Source organism: Nipponia nippon, unplaced genomic scaffold (assembly GCF_047370975.1).
Source record: "Nipponia nippon isolate SJK-2023a ecotype South Korea unplaced genomic scaffold, ASM4737097v1 scaffold_4, whole genome shotgun sequence".
Taxonomy (NCBI): Eukaryota; Metazoa; Chordata; class Aves; order Pelecaniformes; family Threskiornithidae; genus Nipponia; species Nipponia nippon.
This window is the reverse complement of record NW_028262358.1, coordinates 93,780,110-93,801,575: the sequence shown is the minus strand read 5'-3', so window position 1 is coordinate 93,801,575 and position 21,466 is coordinate 93,780,110. Positions and strand designations below refer to the sequence as shown.

At 39.0% G+C, this 21,466-nt stretch overlaps 1 protein-coding gene across 5 annotated transcripts in view; it reads left to right on the top strand.

Moving 5' to 3' along the window:
* Window positions 1-21,466, top strand: part of SMAP1 (small ArfGAP 1) — a 103,469-nt gene that overhangs the window by 11,909 nt on the left and 70,094 nt on the right. For all 5 annotated transcript variants that reach the window (XM_087775378.1, XM_087775377.1, XM_087775381.1 and 2 more), the window contains exons 2-3: window positions 16,621-16,754; window positions 17,464-17,549. In XM_087775378.1, coding sequence (XP_087631504.1) covers window positions 16,621-16,754; window positions 17,464-17,549 — 220 coding nt within the window. The remainder of the gene's footprint in view (window positions 1-16,620; window positions 16,755-17,463; window positions 17,550-21,466) is intronic.

The window sequence follows — 21,466 nt, the reverse complement described above, 5'->3', positions numbered from 1 at the left end:
TTTTATGAGAAAGGGAAGTGACTGAACAGCAGTAAATACAGATTGTAGTAGAGTCTTGACTTTTCTTGAAATAACTGATACAGAAATCTTGCTGTGGTTTGTGCATCCAGAGGTAGAAAGGACCAAATGTAGCCATTTGAAGCAAGTGGGAATTGAGAGGCTACATAGAAAGGTTACTGATGTCTTTCATTTGACTGAAATGCTGTTTAAATCTAGCTAGGAGAATACCTTCATGACTTAAACTACCTCCTGGAGCTGGTAGGAAGTTGCTTAGAACTGGAGTCTCTTGTGTCAGAAATCTCCCTGGATCTTAAAACTGCTGGTTGAAACTCTGTATTATGACGAAAAACGATGTCCCCGAATGACTGGGGCAAAACAAACTACTACAAATTCCTGTTCTCCTCCCATTCTGGCCTCTTATCTGATTAATGTCTGCTGAGAGCTTGAGCAATATTGCTCTCTTTCCATTTTTCTCTTTGGCTTTGCAAAAAGCCACTCACACGCAACTGCTTCATTTTTTTTTTTTTTGTGAAAACTTGGCAAACTTAGATTTGAATGGATACCTATTTCATATTCATTGTTTTTTACAGTAGACTGATTATGTGGTATAATGCTAGCCCTTACTTATCATCCACTCTCTTGTCTTGATCACTTGTTGCTTTGCAGTAGGTGATAAATGTATATATCTGAGTACATACTGTCAAGGAGTTCCTGCTTGGTGTTACGATACTTAAATCAATCAAAAGAACCCGAGTTCCTGCTTTGTTTCCAGCTTATCCAAAATACTTACAAGTAGATCTGTGCTCCTCTGACCAGAGGAGCAGGATGCTTTTGTGTTCTGGGGTAAGCATCTGAAGAGGGGGAAAAACCTGAAGGTTCAGAGAACATCGTAGTGCTGCAAGTCTGTGGTAGATGTGGATATGGAGCTGTAGCTCATGGAGATGGTGACAAGTTTTATGCAGGAAGTGAAAACTGCACAGGTCAACTTGCTGCCTAACTCAGTAAACCTAGACCATCAGTTGCCCTTTATCTCTTCAGGAAAGGTATTTATGTCCAGTAGACCATGGAGGAAAAAAGAGGCAGAGATTGTAGCTCAGTCCCCGTTGGAGTGGAGCTGTGAACAGCAATGTGTGATACGTAGAGGCAATGTTGCCAAGCAACTAACTTTGCAGCTGTGATTTGGGAAAAGAGCGGTTCTGTTTCTCAAAGCTATGCCTGGCTCTGGTTTTGTGTAAGGAAATGGATATATTGATGAGGAGTAGGGAACTGTCCCTCCTGCATGGATGAGAAAAGGAATGTGATATTCCACATTTGGCTATTGATTGCCATACTCTTCTTGTGTACTACCTCCTTTTTAAGGAGGAGGGAACAAGAATCTGTAATGCAGTTTTGCTAAAGTGCTTGAATGAAAATGGATAAAGCTTCGTAGTACAGGACTTCATTAGTAGAATTAAAGGCAGTAGTAGTCCTATAGGAATTTCTGCAAAAGAAGATGGAAGTGATTCATTGTGCATAACCTACTATTCTTGAACGCAGCTGAACTTGCAGGTGGATTCAACACATGGCAATGAGTGGCAACTGGGACTGAGTGATCATTTTAAATGAGCTCCTTGTAATGTGTGCTCAAGTCATTTGGGTTTAAATTTGTCATTCACAACAATTTCAAGAAACAACCAGTAATGATGCTTTTAAGTATAGAGACTGATTTTTCCCATTAGGGTATGTACCTATAGGATCCTTGTTCAGTTGTCTGTTATCTGTAGGTGATGGCAAAAACATCCCTTTCTTCAAACACGGCAAATGCATATTTAATGTTCACCTTTTGCATCTTCAGCAGAAATGTGCTTGTGCATTTGAACTCTCCTCCTAAGCAGCGGTTAAACCGGAGAGACACCAATGACGCATTGAGTGTAGGCTTTTTGGTCTTTGTTCTCATTGCCAAGTGATACCTAGGTGGGTTATTCTCAACTTTAAATGTACTGAACTGCTGTATTGGGTCTGACTGGGACGGAGTTAACTTTAACTTCCCCCATAGCAGCCCTCATAGTGATGTGCTTTGTATTTGTAGCTAGAATGGCATTGATAACACACCAGTGTTTTGGCTATTGCTGAGCAGTGCTCACATAGCACTAAGGCTGTCTCTCCAGCCTCCACCCAAAGGCCACTAGGCTAGGGGTAGGCAAGAGGTTGGGAGGGGACATAGCCAGAACAGCTGACCCAAACTGACCTAAGGGATATTCCATACCATATGACATTGTGCTCAGCAATAAAAGCTAAGAGAAAGGCGCTGGGGGGAGAGGAACGGCATTTGTTGTTAAGGTGTTTGTCTTCCACCACAACTGCTATGAGTAGTGAGGTCCTATTTCCCAGGAAGTAGACATCGCCTTCTGATATGAAGGAGAGAATAAATCTTTTTCTTGTGCTTCTGCGCATGGCCTTTACTTTTCTTATTAAACTGCCTTTATCTTGATCCATGAGGTTTTTTTTTAATCTTATTTTCTCCTCCTTGGTGGGCATGTGATGGCCAGCCAGGGTTAACCCATCACAACTGCTGAGGGTTTCTTGTGTGTTCTAAGTAAAAAGTAACTGTCATTCCCCTTCATAAAGATTGTGAAGCCTTGGTTCACTTTTCTGTGTTCTGCATCCCATAGCAAGCAGCCTCTGAAAGAAGTGATGCTAAATGCCCCTTCACACTTGTCTTACTCACTGTAATTGCCATGGAGTTTGGGTGTTCATGGAGTTCCTGTTTAAAAAGGCTACTTCAAAAATATGTTTATACAGCAGAAAGATTCTGTCAAGTGTTTGGTCTTAAATGAGACTTTAAAAAAATACAACAGATGCAAGATCACATGCTGGAGGATCCTGCAAAGTTTTAGGAGTACCTTTTGAGAGTTGATACTTCTCAAGCAACCTTAATTCCACTCTGAACCCTTACTCACAATTCTGTGTTCCAGACTAAATGCAGCTGAGTACTTTGGTATTGTATTCAATTTCTCCTGGCTTCTGAAGAAAATGATATTTTGAGGAAAAATATTTTACAGCCACAACTTCATTTCTTAGGACTACAGAAGGTAGCAATCACTTTAGAAAAATAACTTTCAAAAAAAAAGGAGAGCATGTTTTTCTTGTGTAACACAAATCTAATTAGAACAGCTGCAAAGAACACTACTTAAAAGTAAATTTGTTTCTTCCTTTCCCAGTCACGTGTAGCTGATATAATGATGTCTGAGTGTTCATGATTGTCTGTCATGCTGGAATGCTTAACTCTGTTAATTTGAATTATATTTGATTTAGTATCATCTGAGAGGATACTGCCATAGTTTTAGGAAGCAAGAAGATGCCTTTAGAAAAATGCAAAGCATATTTCCACCTTGTGTGGCATGATGCATTCTGACTGGATATAAAGAAGTTATTTCCTTTTTTTTTTAAACTGTGAAGTGTTCAAATACTGCACCAGGTTTGCCTCAGAGGTGTTCAAGACAACTGAACAAAGCCCTGAGCAGCCTGATCTAATTAGATCTGATTGGAGCATCAAGTTAGCCTAAATGACCTCAGGAAGTCCATTCACACCTAAATTATTTTATAGTTTTTATTCACTGACTGAGGAAATACAGTAGCTGTATCTTTTAAAAAGCAAGTGTTAAACATCTCCCAGAGCACACATACCTTGTTTTGTGGATTGGCCCAAAGCAAGCTATGAGGATGGGTATTGAAGCACTCCTCTGTCTGAGCCGTTTGCTGAGACTTCAGGAGAGTACAGTATTGGGGTGTAGCTAGGCTGGCATGCAAGTCCCGGGCATTTGTGGGAAGGATTTGTGTCCATGCCACTGGAGTTTAAAGTGGGGGAAAAGCTTGATTTTTGTCTGTCCTCTTCAACCTGTTCTTTCCCATGGTCTTTTGCTAAGTTAATACCCTGAGGTCCACAGAAAGTGCTGCTCTGAAGATTAATAATATTGTTACAGTAAAACTTCAGGGATCATCCAAGAATGGAGTTGCATTTGCATGGTAGGCTGTTCCTGGGCTGTGAACTGCAATATATTAGTGTTTGGAGTAGGCAGATAGGCCCTCTGTAGGGAAGAGGGGTGAATAGTGCAGCATAAAAATCTACTTAGTCTGGTCGATTTAACCTGCAGAGGAAGTGAGGGAAGACAGTATGGAGGGGAGGAAAGTAGGTGAATAAGTCTCTGCAGTGAACATGGATGGTGTGGGTTAATCCCAGTAAGCAGCTAAGCCCCACACAGCCGCTTGCTTTGTCCCACCTGCCAGTGGGATGGGGGAGAGAATCGGCAGGGTAAGAGTGAGAAAACTTGTGGGTCAAGATAAAGGCAGTTTAATAGGTAAAGCAAAAGCCACACACACAAGCAAAGCAAAACAAGGAATTCACTCAGTGTTTCCCATCGGCAGGCAGGTGTTCAGCCATCTCCAGGAAAGCAGAGCTCCATCACGTGTAACAGTTACTTGGGATGACAAACGCCATCACTCCAAGCGTCCTCCCCTTCCTTGTTCTCCCCCCGTTCTTCAGCTTCATATGCTGAGCACAGCATCGTATGGTGTGGGATGTCCCTTTGGTCAGTGGGGTCAGCTGTCCCAGCTGTGTCCCCTCCCAGCCCCCTACCCACCCCAGCCTACTTGCTGGCGGGGCAGTCCAAGAAGCAGAAAAGGCCTTGATTCTGTGCAAGCACTGCTCAGCAATAGTGGAAACATTGGCGTGTTGTCAGCCCTATTTTGGTGTCAGATCCAAAACACAGCACTGTATGGGCTGCCATGAAGAAAATAAGCTCCATCCCAGCACAAACCAGTATAGCAGAGAAGATTGGTACAATAAACTAACTGGCCAGTCTTTACAGATGGTTTCAGTGTATTTCTACAGTCCAGAGCCTGAAATTTGGCACTCTGCTTCTTGTCTACAGAGTTGGATGTTTGGTTTCTGTCTGCATCTTTTTCAAACATAGGTTCATGTGGGAGCGGTTGCAAAGGTACATTTACCTGCTTTGTAATACAGAATGTACAAGGGAGAGCATCTCTGGAGTCACTGAGGGCTGCACAGAGGTGGTATAGTTTGGGGAGTGTTTACTTAAGGGTCTCTTCAGTTGTATTTGAGTAAAAATGGTAAGGGGAAGCTCATTAATACAATTACTAGGCAAGTTCTCTCTGGTAGAGAAAGGTAACCTTTTATTCTTCTTTCATTCTTATTTGTAGCAAACAGGCTATATTATAAATGCATCTTGCAAGCACATCTTATTTCTGAGTTTTTTGTCATGGTTAAAGGAGGAATTTCAGTTGCTGGCTGAAGATCTTTTTGCAGCAGATGCTTATTTAACCTTTATCCTGTGCCTGGCTATGCAGGTTGCTACATCCCAACAGAGTAGCATAGATTTGCACTTTTTTTTTTCTTATAGGTGATGCTTTTACTTGATGCTTAGCTATCAACTTATGAAGACAATTTGTAAGAGCTCACTGTTCCCCATTTTTCCTTTTATTTCTGCTTATAAAAGGAATATAAATTGTACGCTTAAAATAGTAAGCCTTTTAGCAGTTCCTTGCTGACAAGGGAAAAATTGCAGTCAAGAGCAGCTCCAGAAGCTTCCTACTAATACTGTAATATGCTACGTAACCTTGTCTTTTTTAGAAAGTACCAAATGCTGCTGACAGGAAATGGCAGCCTGCACACCTTATTCTTGCCGCGTGAACTCTTGACACAAGCCATCTTCCTCTTTACGAGTGAACAGGCAGGATAAAATTAGAGCACTACTCCTTAGCCAAATTGAAATTTGATTTCTGAAGTTGTCAGCTTATTGAATGTGCCAGCATTGGCACCTCTGGCATTTCTGATTCTTAGGGCAGTGACTTTACTTTCCAAAGGGTGTGCTGTAGCGGGCTAGCATCCCACAAGGCTGGCGGGACTGCTGTAGTAATGTCCCATGTACTCTGCATATGCTCTCCATATACGTGTCCTCTGGGTAACAAAGCGTGAGCATGGCAGGCATGGTTGCCAGCCAAGGATCGGGAGCTGCTCTCTGACAGTTCAGTAGCTGGTTATGATCCTGTTTGCCTGGGCAGTGTTAGGATGGTTGGGGAAATCTGTGGTGTGAAATACTTCCAAGTCAGGAATACAAACCTTGGAAAATTGTTTTAAAGGAAGTTTCAGTACAGAACACTGAGTTAAACTGATACTTGCATTAAAAACAAGTGTTTTGATGAGGAAGATGTTCTATTTAAATCATGTCATCTTAGAAATAAGATGAATAGGAGGCCTTGGTGACGTTTTGGGGAAGAAACCCCTAAAAGCCATTCTTGATCTCCTTTTTCTCTTAATATTGCTCTACATGAACAGTGATCATCTATGTATGTATACAACTTCACAAGTGAACTTGAAATATAGTATTTTATTTGTTTAACAACTTAGCATTTACATCATATCATTATCACCTAATGTTTGGTAAAATGATTTTTTTTACTTTGGGAAAACAAACTTGTCTTCTCACAGTCTTACTCAGTCAAAGCTCAGATTTTTAGTAACTGGCTGTTTGTTGATAAGGCCAAAAAACTTCAATTCTTCCCCTTTGTTACCTTACAAGATTTTTTTATCTAATAGCCATTTAGCACAAGAAAAAGGCCGTTCATCTCAAGAATAAACTGACTTTACCTGTGTATCTTCATTCTAATTAAGGCTTTATACAGCCCTTGAAATAAGGATGCTGTCTTAATTTCTTTGAAAAGCTTTTAACAATTATCGATGCTATTGAAGCAAATGGATAAGTGAGCTGAAGGAATGATTAGAACTGGTTGATATGTATTTCTCTAACTTTTAGAGGTGCGACAGGCTGTGCAGAGGAAGAGTTTAATTCAGAATACTTCTACACAGCGTCTTCGGAGTTCTGAATAGGACTGAGCTGAATAGATTTCTTGATGACTTTCATGAAAAACGGTTATCCAGACAGAAAAGACAAACGTGGGGGAATTCTGTCCCTGAAACTCTATACCATATACCAGACACTGGCTAAAAATAGCCAAGTGATGCTTCTAAGGCTTGCCTTCCCACTGTTCCTGCAATGAACCTTGAACCACGCAAATCTCGGCCATTATCGAGCTGGGCTCTGGAACGGTGTGCTTAGTTGCTTGAATTGCCTGCCTTCAGTGCAACTTCATGCTGTTGAGTTTGATGTTATTTAAAACTACTAAAACAGCCCCTCTTGTCTGAACTCCCCCCAACCTTTTTTTTTATGTAGCAAATTTTAAGTTCTCAAATTCTGGCCATGACTATCAAAACACAGGCTTACTAAGCCAGCTATAAGAGACTTCTAAAGACTAGAGATATGTTTAAGCTATGGTCTTTTGTTGCCTTTGTTTATATAAAACAGTATTTTGGTGCATACTTAGACTTTGACATCTGAAAAGCATGTAAAGACTGCACTTACATGATTTTCCTAGTCCTTGGGTATGGAGGTAAAGCAAGGAAGCCCCTTCTACTGTAGAAGAAAAGAAAGCAAGCTTAATGTGGGGGAGTAGATGTGACACGAGAAAGTGCTTCAGGCTATTTGTTCTGCTTAATCAGAAACTAATTCAATGGATCAAGTGGTAGGTGAATAGTCCCATATCAGTAGTCTCAAAAGACTAAAGGTTCAAGTTCACCTTGAAGAACGTTTTATTTGCAAATTCTTGTGGTTCTTGCACAGTTTCCTTTGCTTCAAGATCTTCACATAAGTTGATTTCAAGCCAATTCAAGAATGCAAGTTCTGCAAGATCTTTTATTCTTTCTAAGAAGATTTGTTCTTTAATTCACAAAGTCTGACACATTTCTTCTGGCTTCTTACTACTGTTTTGAAGATTAAACTGATTCAGTGGACATGATTAACGTTGCAATTAAGCTTTTTGTGTTGTGTGTGTGTGTTTTCTTTTTCAATTTTCTTCTTCCCTTTGAGATTCTGTGAATCAAAAATCGTTGGAGAGGGTGGATGTGAGTCTACCTTTTTGGGAAAGAACTGAGCAGCCTCCAACAAAGTTAGTAAGAGATGGTCTTTGAAGCAGCAGGATTAGATGGAAAATGGATGATAGTAATTGTATTGCTTTTGAGCATTTTAGTATCATCTTGACTTAATCCCTGTCTCTAGTGTATTATGTTTCGAGGAGAGAAACTCAGAGGAGTCACTATAGTTCTGCCTTGTTCTTTTGTTCTTCCCTGGGTACCCACCGGAGGAAGGACTGTTCTGTGTTACTTAGCTGTTCTTATGTTGAATTACACAAAATACAGCTATTGCTTACTTGTTTTCTTTCTTTTCACTGTATCTGATATAGAAGAATGCTTATGTTCTGTTCGTGATCTTTATCTGTGTCTCAGCTTGGAGAAATTACAGCTGTTTCTGGAAAATATTCATTGATAACCTGGTTGAAATCTTGAGTAGCAAAACACTTGTGCAATATGAAGTGTATGGGGGAGTAATACAGAGAGAGCGAGCAATGCATGGGAATGCTTGTACTGATGCAACCACTGAGGCTTTTTGGTAAGTCCTTGGCCAAAAAGCGATAGTTTGTAGGGACTGGCTAGCAACCATCCAGGATGAGTCAGACACGAGTAGATTTTCTTGCAGTTAATTCGCTATTCCACAAGGTGGAGCCAGTTATTTGGCAAATAAAGTCTGTCAACCAGCAGCAGAATTTGGAGAAACAGAAGAGAATTAAAGTAACTTCACTGTAATTTATGGTCAAAGAACAGGCAGGGTGCAGCTGAGTGAAAGGAAGAATTGTAGTCTGTCAGAAGCCTTTGAAGATGTTGGCCCCAGATAAGCTTGCTACAGACTATATTGAGATGCAAAGCAGTTAGTGCTCTCTTATATGTAATACTTGGCTTCCTTCTGTGTGGAATTGCTAATCGGTAACTGCAAGAATGTAGAGTGAAAACTAACTTTGTTTTTATGTGCCTCTGTAATACAAACCTTATTTAAACTTAATCTTGAGAAGCTTTCTTTATTTAAAACTTTGTCTCAAACTTATTACTCCCCTGGCTACCTGGTTTTATGCACATAGCGTAAAGGGTTCATAGTAGTTTGCTGAGATGTAAAACAGCCACCCCTTCCTTTTGACAGCAAATAAAAAATTGAAAGGCTGTGTGCTTGCTCTTTTTACCCCAATTTTGACTTCTGGTCTGTGTAAGTTGAGATGTTTAGTAAGAGTGGGCAGCACCTGTGTTGCAGCAAAAGAAGTGTTTCAGTATTAACCTGCAGCTACAGTAAGCTGAACAGATGGTAGTGGACTGATGGAGGGAAGGAAACTCTGAATTATTGTGGTAAGGGAGGCAACCATCATCATTCTCCTACTTTGTAGTCATATCTGCAGTAATCTTACGCTTGCTCCTTTGTGGACATCTCCCAGTTCTGTCATATCCCAGTACTTTTGTTTCCTTTTGACTCTTCCCCCCCTGCCCCAACTTATTTGTGTCACAGGTGCTCCTATTCCTGCCCAGTCTTGTCTGGTAGTGTATAACCTTTCTTACTAATTTCTTGCTGCAGGTAGAAGCTGAGTAGAGGATGGAGCATTAACCGAGATATTTAAAGCAGTTAAAGGATTTTTATACAAATTAATCAAATGGAGAGCTAAAGCAATGTTTCACACTGTATCGACTGCTTGGATTCATATACAGTTATATGAGGCTTCCATGTTTTTTGTAATGCAGATAAAAGTACGTTTTCCTCAGCATTTTAAATGAGTAGTATCATGTAAGCCTTGTTTTGTACCTGATACAGTACTATGCATCTGCTGATGCAAAATAAAACTCGAGCAGCCTGGAATAAAACTTAAACCTTGGACTTCTACAAACTAATGTGCTTTGTCTTGTGTTTCCTTTGGAAATGCACTATACCAGCTTCAGCATTACCGTTCCTGTCATTGTTCTTGCCCGAAGATCTATATCAGCTGTACCCACAAAAAGCTGGTTGTATCAGCTCTAATTACATTAGCAGGGTGTGTCAGCAATGCTGTGAATGTTTATTTCAGCTTCTTCAATCAGCTTTCTAATATAATGGAGTAGAACATATGGTCCTAACTAAATGAGTTATAGGGATGGGGAAGAAAGGGCTATATGGAAGTATATGCCCACACATTCAGCACGTGCAAGGTACTGGTCCAGTTTAAATAATATGGAGGAGAATTATCTCATAAAAAATGATATCCTGAAGAGGAGAAAGCGTGGGGGAAAAGTGGGAAAATTTTAAAAATACGTTGGGAGAAAAGCTTTCACCTCACTGGAGAATACGTAAAAATGATGCTTTTTTCACAATGTTCACACTTTGAAGTGCATTTTAGAATAAAAGAACGTCACGTGAAGATGGATAACTTTTTCAGCAATTTAAAAATTGGCTTGAAATCAACTTATGTGAAGACTTGTATCTAAAATTATGTAAATCACTTTCCAGCTCTTTATTGCTTAAGTTTTAAACAGCTGAAGTCAGTTTTAGAAATGTTCTCAGTTTTTTAGTAGCTGTAGATATTTATGCAAGTAAGGAGACTGTTATGTACAATAACTATACTGGCATGGAAGTCTTCTGTAACTGGAAAAAACTCTCTTCAGGTTATTTCTTAAATTCACAAGTTATCAAGCAATTCTAAAAAACTTAAAGACATACCAGGAAATGTTGTGTTTTGTGGCCAGATATTTCTTTCATTCTTAGAGTCTAGATGGTCTTTAATAAAGGACTCCTTAAATACTCTAAACATGTCACAATTAGTGCTGTTTCTGCGCATCTAACTGAATTCTAGTTTCCACTCAAAAGTCGGTATGCAGTTCCTGAATGCAAACGAATGTAGTAGCAGGTGCGGTGGGCTGGCCCCGGAGAGCAGCCGAACACCCACCCTACCTCTCGTGCGCTCTCCTCTCCTGTGGAACAGGGAGAAAACAGAAGGAAGGTGGAAAGACTTGTGGCTCCATATCGTGACAGTTTAATAAGGAAAGGAAAAGGTGTGCACGCAAGTGGAGCGAAAAGAGAAAGTCATTCCCTACTTCCCATCAGCAGGCAAATGTCTAGCTACACCCTGGAAAGCAGGGTTCAGCATGCGTGACGGTTGTTTGGGAAGGCAGATGCCATAACCACAAATGTCCCCCTTTCCTCCTCCTTCTTTCTGCCAGCTTTTGTTGCTGAGCACAATGTCGATGTCGTATGGTTTGGGATGTCCCTTGGTCAGCTGGGGTTTGCTGTCCCTGGCTCTTGCCCACCCCCTGCCTACTGGGTGGGGGTGGAGAAAAAAAGCTTTGACTCTGTGCAAGCACTGACCAGCCATAGCCAAAGCATTAACGTTATCAGCACTGTTTTAGTCACAAATCCAAAGCACAGCTCCATACAGGCTGCTATGAAGAAAGTTAACTCCATCCCAGCCAGGCCCAATACAGCTGGAAATGTTGCTTGGTATTCTCCATTTAACATGTAATAGCCAAGACTCCAAATCAGTTTGCGTGAAGCCATATGACAGCTCAAATCCATCTTTCCGTTTAGCTCTTACAAGAAGTTTGCACTTGTGCTGTGTTGAAATTTCAAATCAAAACTTAATCACTGCTTTTTATGAAGGTAACTGAATTACAGTTGCCAGTAAGACTAACTATGCACAATAAACCTTGTGGGTTTTTATTCTGGATTAGTTATTTTAAGAGTTACTTAAATTGTTAATGTCAGACCATCCTATGGAAGGTTGTCAGGTGTTCACAAGAATGACCTAAAGCATTCAAAATCTGGTCTTGATAATTTCTCTGGAAAATAGCACACACCTTCACAGCTGACCTTACCTAACTCCCTATTAAGAACTGAAAAGGAAATTTAAGTCTAATCAGTAGACAAATATAGAAATGAAAGAAAAGTTTAGATTGAAGAAAAAAAAAATAGATTTTCATCTTGGAAGCAGCAATCTGTCTTTGGGTTGTTGAAGTTTTTTCCTTGGTTCATCCAAGGCAGTGTTTCAGGGACTTCATAGTATCCTAGTATATAGTCTAGTATAAACATTAGTTATTTTCAGGACAGCACAAGTCCTATGGCTTTTTTCCTTAAATTAACTTTAGCAAAGGATGAAAGAGGCTGAAAATATTTTTAAGCAGTTAAGTTATCTGTATCTTAAATGGCTGAAGAAATTACTTGAAGTGTATTTTTATATCAGAGTGGTACAGCAAGCTGCTGAAGTGCAGCTCAGCTTTTCTAGGAAAAAGCTTGTATTCAAATGGCTTTCAAAAGCATAAAATTACAATTGTATTAAAACTTATGTCAAACAGTATTACACGTTAATATTAGCTGATTGGAATTGTGCTGTATAATGCAGTTCTTGATAGGTAAGATAGCATTACTACTGAGAGGTAAAGGTGTTTTAAATAATATAAAATAGCAGTTATCAAGATTCTTAATGTCCAGTCTTCATTTCTGAAGCCAGATGTCTGTCTGTCTTACTTGGCTAGCAAAATACATAGAGCAGATAAACTAGGTTGCTTTTGTAAATTTTGCTGAAGAAAAACAAATGTATCTTTAAGGACACAATGAGAAGAAACCTGTGAATATTTCTGTTAAGTGTAGAATATTTCCTGTGTACAGAAATAAGGATCCTGACTTCATACAGAATTGAGATAACTGTAAATTGTTTATTGAATCAGTCCAAATTAATGTTAAACATTTCTCACACAGGAAGGTTTACAGACTAAGCTTTAGTTGACTCTTTGGTTACGTCAAGCACAGCGGGTTTGATGCCCACACAGAAAACACTATTTTGTAACTTTTTTTGCCTACTGCTTAACTGTGGCTGTAATTGATTTGTATTAATTAAAACATTTTTCATTGGAAGTGTTTAATATTGCATATTGTCATTAGTCTGAAATAAATGCAGAGATTACACGTGAACATTTTTGTCTGGCCTCAGGTTTGTCTGTTATTCCACTGCTGAATTTGTTACTTTATTGCTTAAATATATTTGATTTCCTTAAGTTATTTCAGAAATAAGTACAAATTAATGAAATCTGAGCTTCTGGGAAAATGCGAAACTGTTCTTTTCCAGGAGAAAACCAGCTAATTCACAAGTTGTGTTATGATCTTTTTTTTTAACAAAATTTTAAGTTAAAATATTAAACTACAAAGTTAATAATCTCTCTCTTCATTTATTGGGATAGACTGCAGTCATATCAAGCCCTCATTCCGGTCTTGTCTTATTAATGTAGAACTTGACTATCTGGGGTATCATAGCTGAGGAAGAACCTGAAGAATAGGAAACTCATGTGATGTGTAGTTGTACAAACTCTGTTGTGGTGAAATGTTTGTAGTGGCTGTGTAAACACCCTGTAGGATAAAAATATGGACAGCATATAGGTACTACAGATAAACACCTCCTGTCCCTATAGTAACCTGATCAAAACTGGCCTCCCTCTTTAGAAGGCACATCCCTGGGTTATAGTTCGGGGGAAAAACTGGAGAAGCTGTTGGGCACACAAGACCTTGCCTTAATTTTTGTTCCTAAACCATCATGGCTACATTAAGCAATTGCATAAGCTGAGCTACTTTATCTACAATGGAGTGGCTAAGGAGGTTTTTTGATTAGGTTTTTTCTGGTGTACTACTTTAGCTGAAACTTGATGAATATGTTGAAGTAAATGGCCTGCAAAACTCTATCCTGGAGCATTAAAAGTAGTATAAATTGTAAGTAGGATCTTCCTGTACTATAGATCTACACAGACTGTAAGGACAGGGTGAGTGTTTCGTGCCTGTAGTGTTTTATAGGGGAAAATAAAAAAGCAGGTCAACAGCTTGCTAGTTGTTAAACTATTGAAGACACACATTGCAAACAGCTTGGCTGTTCATTCTTACCAGACAAGTAGTAGTTTTAACGTACAAGTGCCATGTGGGAAATGATGTGTTGGTTTCAGTGAGTAACTGTTAGATCTCTTGACCCCTGAAATCTAATTTTATGGTGGTAGCACTTATTTCGAAAACTGCCAGTCATCCTAATCATTTTGGTCTTAAAGGTCAAGCAGTGGACATCAGGTGGTCTGACTTTTTCAGGTCTTGAACAAGACAAATTAAAAGCAAGGTGGCTACCCAAATTATAGCCAGTATTTCCACTAGAAGAGGAAGGCTTCTTGCGACAAATCCGGGGAGCTGTGAATGTGTCTTGGGATTTTCGAATACCAATTCAAAAGAATGGAGTCTAACTGAAAGGATTTCTCCTGCTTCCTTGTTTTGGCTATTGCTGAACAGTGCTCGCACACTATCAGGGCTTTTCTTTTTTCTGTTCTGCCCCGCATAGATGAGTAGGCTAGGGGTGGGTGGGCAACAAATTGGGAGGAGACACAGCTGGGACAGCTGCTGACTCTAATTGACCATTCCGTACCATATGATGATGTGCTCAGCAATAAATGCTCAAGGAAAGGAGGAGGAAGAAAGGACATTCTTGGTTATGGTGTTGTCTTCCAAAGCAAGTGTGTCTGCTGAGGCCTGGCTTTCTAGGAAGAGGCTGAACACCTGCCTCCTGATGGGAAGTAGTGATGAAATACTTTTTTTAAAATTTGTTTTATTTTTTTGCTTGTGTGCAGTTTTTGCTTCACTTATTAAAACTGTTGTTATGTCAGTCTGCAAGTCTTCTCGCCTTCCTTCTCTTTTCTCCCTGTCCTGCAGGAGAGGAGGGAGAGCGAGCAGCTCTTTGGGTGTTTGGCTGGGGTCAATCCAACACAGTCCTGAGCTAAAGATCAGAAAAGGGAGGCATAAAATCCTTTTCTAGGCCCCAGGAAAGTGTTCGTACAATATATTAATATTGAAAAGCGAACTGCTGCAGTTGCATGAGCGGTCTAGATGCTCATCTGTCATACAAAGGCAGAAAATAATTGCTCAAAATGTTTTCCAGCTCTTCAGTGTGCCTTCTTGCTTTTGATGGTTAATTATTTAATCTCTGAACTCCTTAGAGCTCAGAACTAGATGGACTTCAAAGCAGTGCCTTTAACAGTGGTGGTGTACAGAGCTGGAATAAAATGATATAAATGTGTTTAATCTGAGACCATGTAGTAACTTCAAATCAAACATCCCAAGTGTCACTGTGGGAGTTCAGGCCAGTATACTTTAGGTCTGTCTCAACATGCCAACACAGCTGAGAAACAATGGTAAGGTTCATAAATCAACCCGAATCTGTGAGAAAATTCATTGGGTTGTGAATGGCAACTCATACTGTAGTTTAGGAATCGAGGGTACTGAACATATTCAGTTTTCCATCATTCTTAGTCATAGATATTTTCATCAGTTGGTTTTGCAAATCTCTATATAATCATTCCCTAAGAGCTTGCATGCTACTGTTGTAAAGTCTGTGCTCTATGAGGTATTAAAGGATTTGTTGCATTAATATAAGATTGCCCTGCATTTGATTTCAAATTAAGTATGGATGCATGTCTTAGGAAGCTTTAAATTGGAGAAAAAGGGGCAACTTCTACTGATTTCTGATGATGCTTGCATCTGATGTGTAGCTGTAAGGGTTATTCAAGATGTACACGAAATTTTGTTGTCACTAGTAAGACAACATTCCAAAGTTTGTTTGCTTGTTTGTTTTTTGGGGGGGAGGAGGGCGGTAGACACAACGTATGACTTCCTACCTTAATCTGGCGAACTCAAATGGTATGTGTGTTGCGGATGGAGTGAGAGTGCACTCATAAGAGAGAAGCAGCAATATGTTAATCGATAACAAAGTTTGGTAGTAAATGTGACAGTGGTTTAACAAGATTTGATGGCGAGGTACACTTGATTATTTACTGCATCGGGGACAGGGTCAGACAAGACTGTCAGGGAGGCCCTCCTGTTAAGTCATGAGGTTCAGAGAGGACGAGCCCCTTGCTTTCTAAACTCCTTTTCAGAGAGGAGCCTACGTGCGGTCGGATCCAGTCCTAGTCCCAGACTTGGTCAACAGGTTATGTGTAAAGGATTATATATGCACCATCAATCCTTTATATTATTTAGCTAAGACTGCAAAGTTTCAGTGCACTTGTTCCCAATTCACTTACTGAGTATCTGATGTGATAAGGATTCTCTCAACCTTGCGGAGTAACCTTGAGAGGCGTCAAGGGGAGATCCGTGCAGCCCACTGCTGTGCAGGAGAGCTCAAAGGGCTCTTGGGCTGCTCACTATTTATGGGGGTAAGATAATTGACTTACAGGCATATTTGCATACCGACCGCAGATGCCAGTTTCTCCCAAATCTGGCTTGAATCCCTATGGACCAGCACTGTGGTCAGGTGGGTGCATTACCATAAAATAGCCCTTGGCTGTTGTGTTGTTATCTGTCTCCCCCAAATCCACCTTGAGCCTTGACCTGGATGCAGCCATCAAGACCAGATGGACCCATCATGGCACCACTGGTGGTTATCACTTGACCAGAGTTATGGGAAAAGCTTGGGGGGGGGGGCAGGGGGATCACACTGCCACAATGCGACATCGCTTAGAAGTAGAAAGCTGTAAATAAAATTGCTAACAATGGAGAATGCTAGAAGTAATAGATATCCTAGAGAAACAGCTGTAAGCCTGTATTCAGACTTGTTTATTCCCGTTGTCAGTATAGAATTATGCCAAAGAAAATCTTCACAGCATATGGAATTTTGAATATAACTAATTTATTTCTCCATTCCCCTTAGGTCCAAGATGGGCCTCTTGGAACACCGGTGTTTTTATTTGCATCAGATGTGCTGGAATACATCGAAATCTTGGGGTCCATATATCAAGGGTCAAGTCTGTCAACTTGGACCAATGGACCCCAGAGCAAATACAGGTAAAATATCCTAAAATATGTTTTCAATTTGGAGGGAATGCCAGGGTTCCTTTTAAAAGGATTTGAGTTTATTTTCATGCCCTAGCTTAAATATTTTACAATCAAAGTAGTTCTTAATGTGTTATATTTCTACTGTCATGAGTTTAAGTTCTGAAAACTCACTTCAGAAATTGGTTTAGCTATCTTTTCTGTATCATTTTAGATGTATTGTACCTTGCCACAGGAACTCTGAAAGCTGCTTCTTTGTTGTATCTGTAGAAAATGTGTTGTAAGCCTTTTCCTTTTCAGTAGGGGACAGTAAGGTAGCGTTCAAGAATCAGACAGATGCGTGATTACATTCTTTTGGCATACCAAGTACTGACTTTTCCAGGTATGCTCTAGTCTGAAGCCTCTTTCTGCTGCCAGACAAATTTTCTTACTCCTGTTCCTCATGGTCTGAATAGCCATCCTGAGAGATGAAAGCTTATCTTTCACTGGATGGGTTTTTTTTACACTGTAAACAGCATGTATGTTGTTAGCTTTTGTCCAGCAAGTCTTGGCAGGCAGCCCTCCTGTGCCATGGGAGCATCTCCCAAGACATACGGCTGCAGAGAGGTCTCCAAGTTAAAAACTTGCAGTGTCATTTAAGCACACCAACAGCATTCTGACTGTTTCAGAATTTAAAGTGTGGATGGACACGAACTAACTCTTTTCTGCTACTTTTCCTTAGTGCATGCAGGAAATGGGAAATACTAAAGCAAGACTACTCTATGAAGCTAATCTACCAGAGAACTTCCGAAGACCTCAAACAGATCAGTATCCTTTTTGTTTTAGCTTTCACATTGACATGACTTTTAATGCAATTCAGATGTTATGACTGTTTCAAGGAACTGCTACATTTGGCAACTCACCTTATTTCTTTCATTGATATTGTTGTATAAGAAATGACAGTGGAATTTGGGAACGGTTCAGAAAAGGTTTAAATTACTTCAGTTATAGCAAATCTACTTTGTAATGAGATTTGGCAAGCCCCATTTATTTTTGCTTTCAGAAGAGGTGACTTCATAAATTCCCTGTATGTAGGAAGTTAGAGTGATACTAGAGAGCTCTTGAATATTCTGTCTTTATCTTGAGTAACTGCCAGCTGAAGTTAGAAGCATTTGAACAGGAAATAATGAGCTGAGTGGTAAAGTAAAACAAGCCATTGGATCTTACTCAAGTGAAGTGTGGATTTCTTCCTCTAGACTAAGTATTCTGTAACTTTTTGGAGTTGAAGTATATGCATCCTATGAAGTATGCGAGCACAGATGACTAGCATGGGAATATCTAAATAAACAAAACCTCCTTGATGGCCATCAGTTGTGTTGGTGTGCGGTTATCGCCATGTACCTGGAGGGGAGGGTTGGAAGAAAAATTGTCTACTGCCAATAAATAGCTTTCCTCAAAAAATACCTTTTTTGAATGTACTGAATCATTAGGATAATGTATAATGGCATTAATTTAGAGTTGTATTAGCTTCTGATTTAGTGAGGTTACTCCACAGGTAGGATTTACTTCACCTGATCTTACTGGAACTCTTTAACTATAATGAGATCCTAAACACCTACTGTTAAGTGAGCTGAATCTTTCCCCAGCTCTTTTAGCCTGATGATGACACAGGCTATGGAGGCTGATAAACGGCCTTAGTCATAACTGGATCTGAATTTTCTCCTTCTGTATCCAAAAGTGATTTTGGTTCTTCTATTTATTAGATCCTATGCTCGATATGCTATGCGCAGAAGAGTTTTTTTGGAAGGGCTAAGCTCCTCATTATAAAATGCACTTGAGCAAAACAGATATGTTTTTTCATATTCTAGTAGCTTTTAAATTAAACATACATACGCATAAGAAAAAAGTAACTGGAACCAGATAGCACTGTAGTGTTCCAGCTGTAATATTCTAGAACTTTATTTCAGCCATAAGGCTGAAATACTTTGACTAAAACTTACTCAAAAGTGGATCTTGAAGATGTATATTTTATTCTTACTGCAACTAACTTGAATTCACTGGTGTTGTTGCAGGAGAAGCAGTAATGCTTTACTCTAAGCTTTTCTTGCCAGATCAGACTGAAAGTCTCATTTTTAGACTTTCAAAGTAATTCTTTTGTTGTCACTGTATACCTTGAAATAATTATATAGCCTTTTGAACAGTTGTCAGTTTCAAAGTGGTAGACTTGGTCAACTGAATATATTTCATTGCGTGTGTTTTCTTTATTAAAAATACAGTGCCAGGAGAGAGGATGCCAACATTTTCTGTTTTATTTCTCAATTTCCCCGTAACTTTGGCAGCTACTTACCTACTTGGCATTCATGACAAGCTGTTGTGTTATGGGCTTTTTTGCATTTCCTCTTTGCTCTTTGTATCACTACAGAATCAGCATTGTGTCTCATCAGTGTTCTGGTTATGAATATTCTCAATATTCTGAATATTCTTTTGGATGAACTATGAAAACTCTTTGCATGTAATGATCACTTTTGTATATGTTCTTTTATATTAGTTTTTAACTTCCTGTAGCACTATAATATACTTAGTTCTATTTTTTAGGTAACAGAATGGAGAGACAGGAGAAATGCATATGTGGGACCTGCCCAAAATCTCCTGCTAAACGTCCTCCATCACTTCTGCTTCCTAATCACAAGACTGACCTTTCTGGGCATTTTTTTGCTCTTCCCTTGTACTTGGCAGGGATGCTCTGGCATAGAAGCTAACTTTGAGGACCATCTTGATGTTTTTTTTGTATGGCAGCTCTAGCTTCCTGTTTGAAAGTGGGTTTTTCCCAAGTGTAGATTTAATCATTTTTTGTCTCTTCATTTTACTCGCTTCTTAAAACAGTTTTGGCATCTGTTGAGGCTGCTTTAAATCCTTTTGTTAACAAGAACACAGTAGGTTATTGATCTAAAGAAATTTAGACATGGTCCAAAAATTCATGCATATTGAAGTGGGGTAACGTGAATAAAGTGAATATTTTCCAAAATACACAAGTTAATACCCCAGTAATAGCATCCTGAAAAATTAAACCCTATGAAATTTAAATCCTTATGATTCTGTGTTAATAATTTTCAAATTAAAGCTTTCTAATTGTCTGAAATATCAAGTGTGCATTCTGGGAAACTGCTAAAAATAGGGAAATACTTATGTAAAAGAACTAAAATATCTTAACACCAAAATCTGAGCAACCAAAACTTGACACTTGACAAAATAAATGTTCCATCTGAAAATGTTAATTTTGGTAAATAATGAGGACTTTTTATTTGAAGAAAGCATAGGTTGTTCTAAGGTATTTTACAACAACCAAGTTTTGAATCTTTTCTGTTTACTTCTAAATTAGTTATAATTTAACACAGTTATCCAGTTACAGACCAAAAGCATGGAAAAAAATTAAATTCCCTTTCCCTATCTACTCCCCCCGCTGAGATTATATAATGTAGTAATTTGTACTGCAAGTTGAAAATAAACTTTCTGAGGGATTCCTGTTTAGTCTTAGCGAGATTTGAAAAGTTGTGAGTTGCATATTATGCAACTTCCATTTCATCTGTAATTTGAGAATATACATTGATTTTTTGGCAAAATTACAGTCCTTCGGTATGTGTAAAGTATAATGCAATATTAGTACTAAGATAGTTGTACACTCAAAATGCTCAAGATGCCCTTTAGAATGTAGATATATTTGGAAAGAGGTGGAAAAGAATGTTTTGGGTTTTGCAACTTTTATGAAGCAGTGTCTTCATGTGGCACTTGCATACAGTTTGAAACTAAATGTGAGAGTTGACGATATAATTTGATGCTCTTCAGAATGAAGGAACTGAGTGCTCTGAGCTCAGTGTTAATCTTAAGAGAGACTACATGGAGCTAAGGTATCTTTCCATCAATTGACAAAAAATTGCTATGGAAGTTTAAGATGCAATGAACCTGAGCTTCCACAGTTGCAATTTTGATTTTTGAATGGATAATCACATTGCCGAACAAATTAGTGAAGATTTATTCTACAGATACCAGAGAATAAGCTTTACTAAAGTTAAAGTATTCACACTGCTTTGGATGAGCTGCTTATGCAGCTGAGAGAATAAATGAGGAAAACAACTAGTTGTCCTTTTTGTGTTTGAGCTAGTGAGTTGTCAGCTCTGGTCTTCTACATCAATATACTTGCTGCTATTTCCACCTTTGCTTCAATATCTTTTTATCACTAGTGTTTTAGTTTTCTTTCCCTTCCACAGAGATGTTTGCTGTAATAGGAGACTCTCATGGAGGACTTACTGATCTTACGGAACTGTTTATGATCAGCTTTTGATGCATGATACAATTTGTGCAAATCGGAGAACGGGTACATACATTTCACGTTTTATCTGACAAGAAAGCATTTTTCCCAAGTTATGATGGTAAACTATACTTTAATTATTTACTGTATACGAGTACCTTTGTTCAAGTATTTGCAGTGCTACAGCCCTGTAGTTTATAAAAACCAAATGAAAATGTCCTAGCTGTGGAACTCTGGGTTACTTCTAGTATATCTTCCTCACATTGTTTCATTAAGAGGTAAACCTGATTAATTTTCTGTAGTAAAAAGCAGCTCTTTTTGAACACTGCAATAGCAATTGTTCTGTGTACAGCAGTTTGTTCTGTTGTTTTAAAACTACAAAATGAGATGGAGCAAGAATCTAGTGCAATTCTGTAATTTGAATAACACGTCAGCTTTT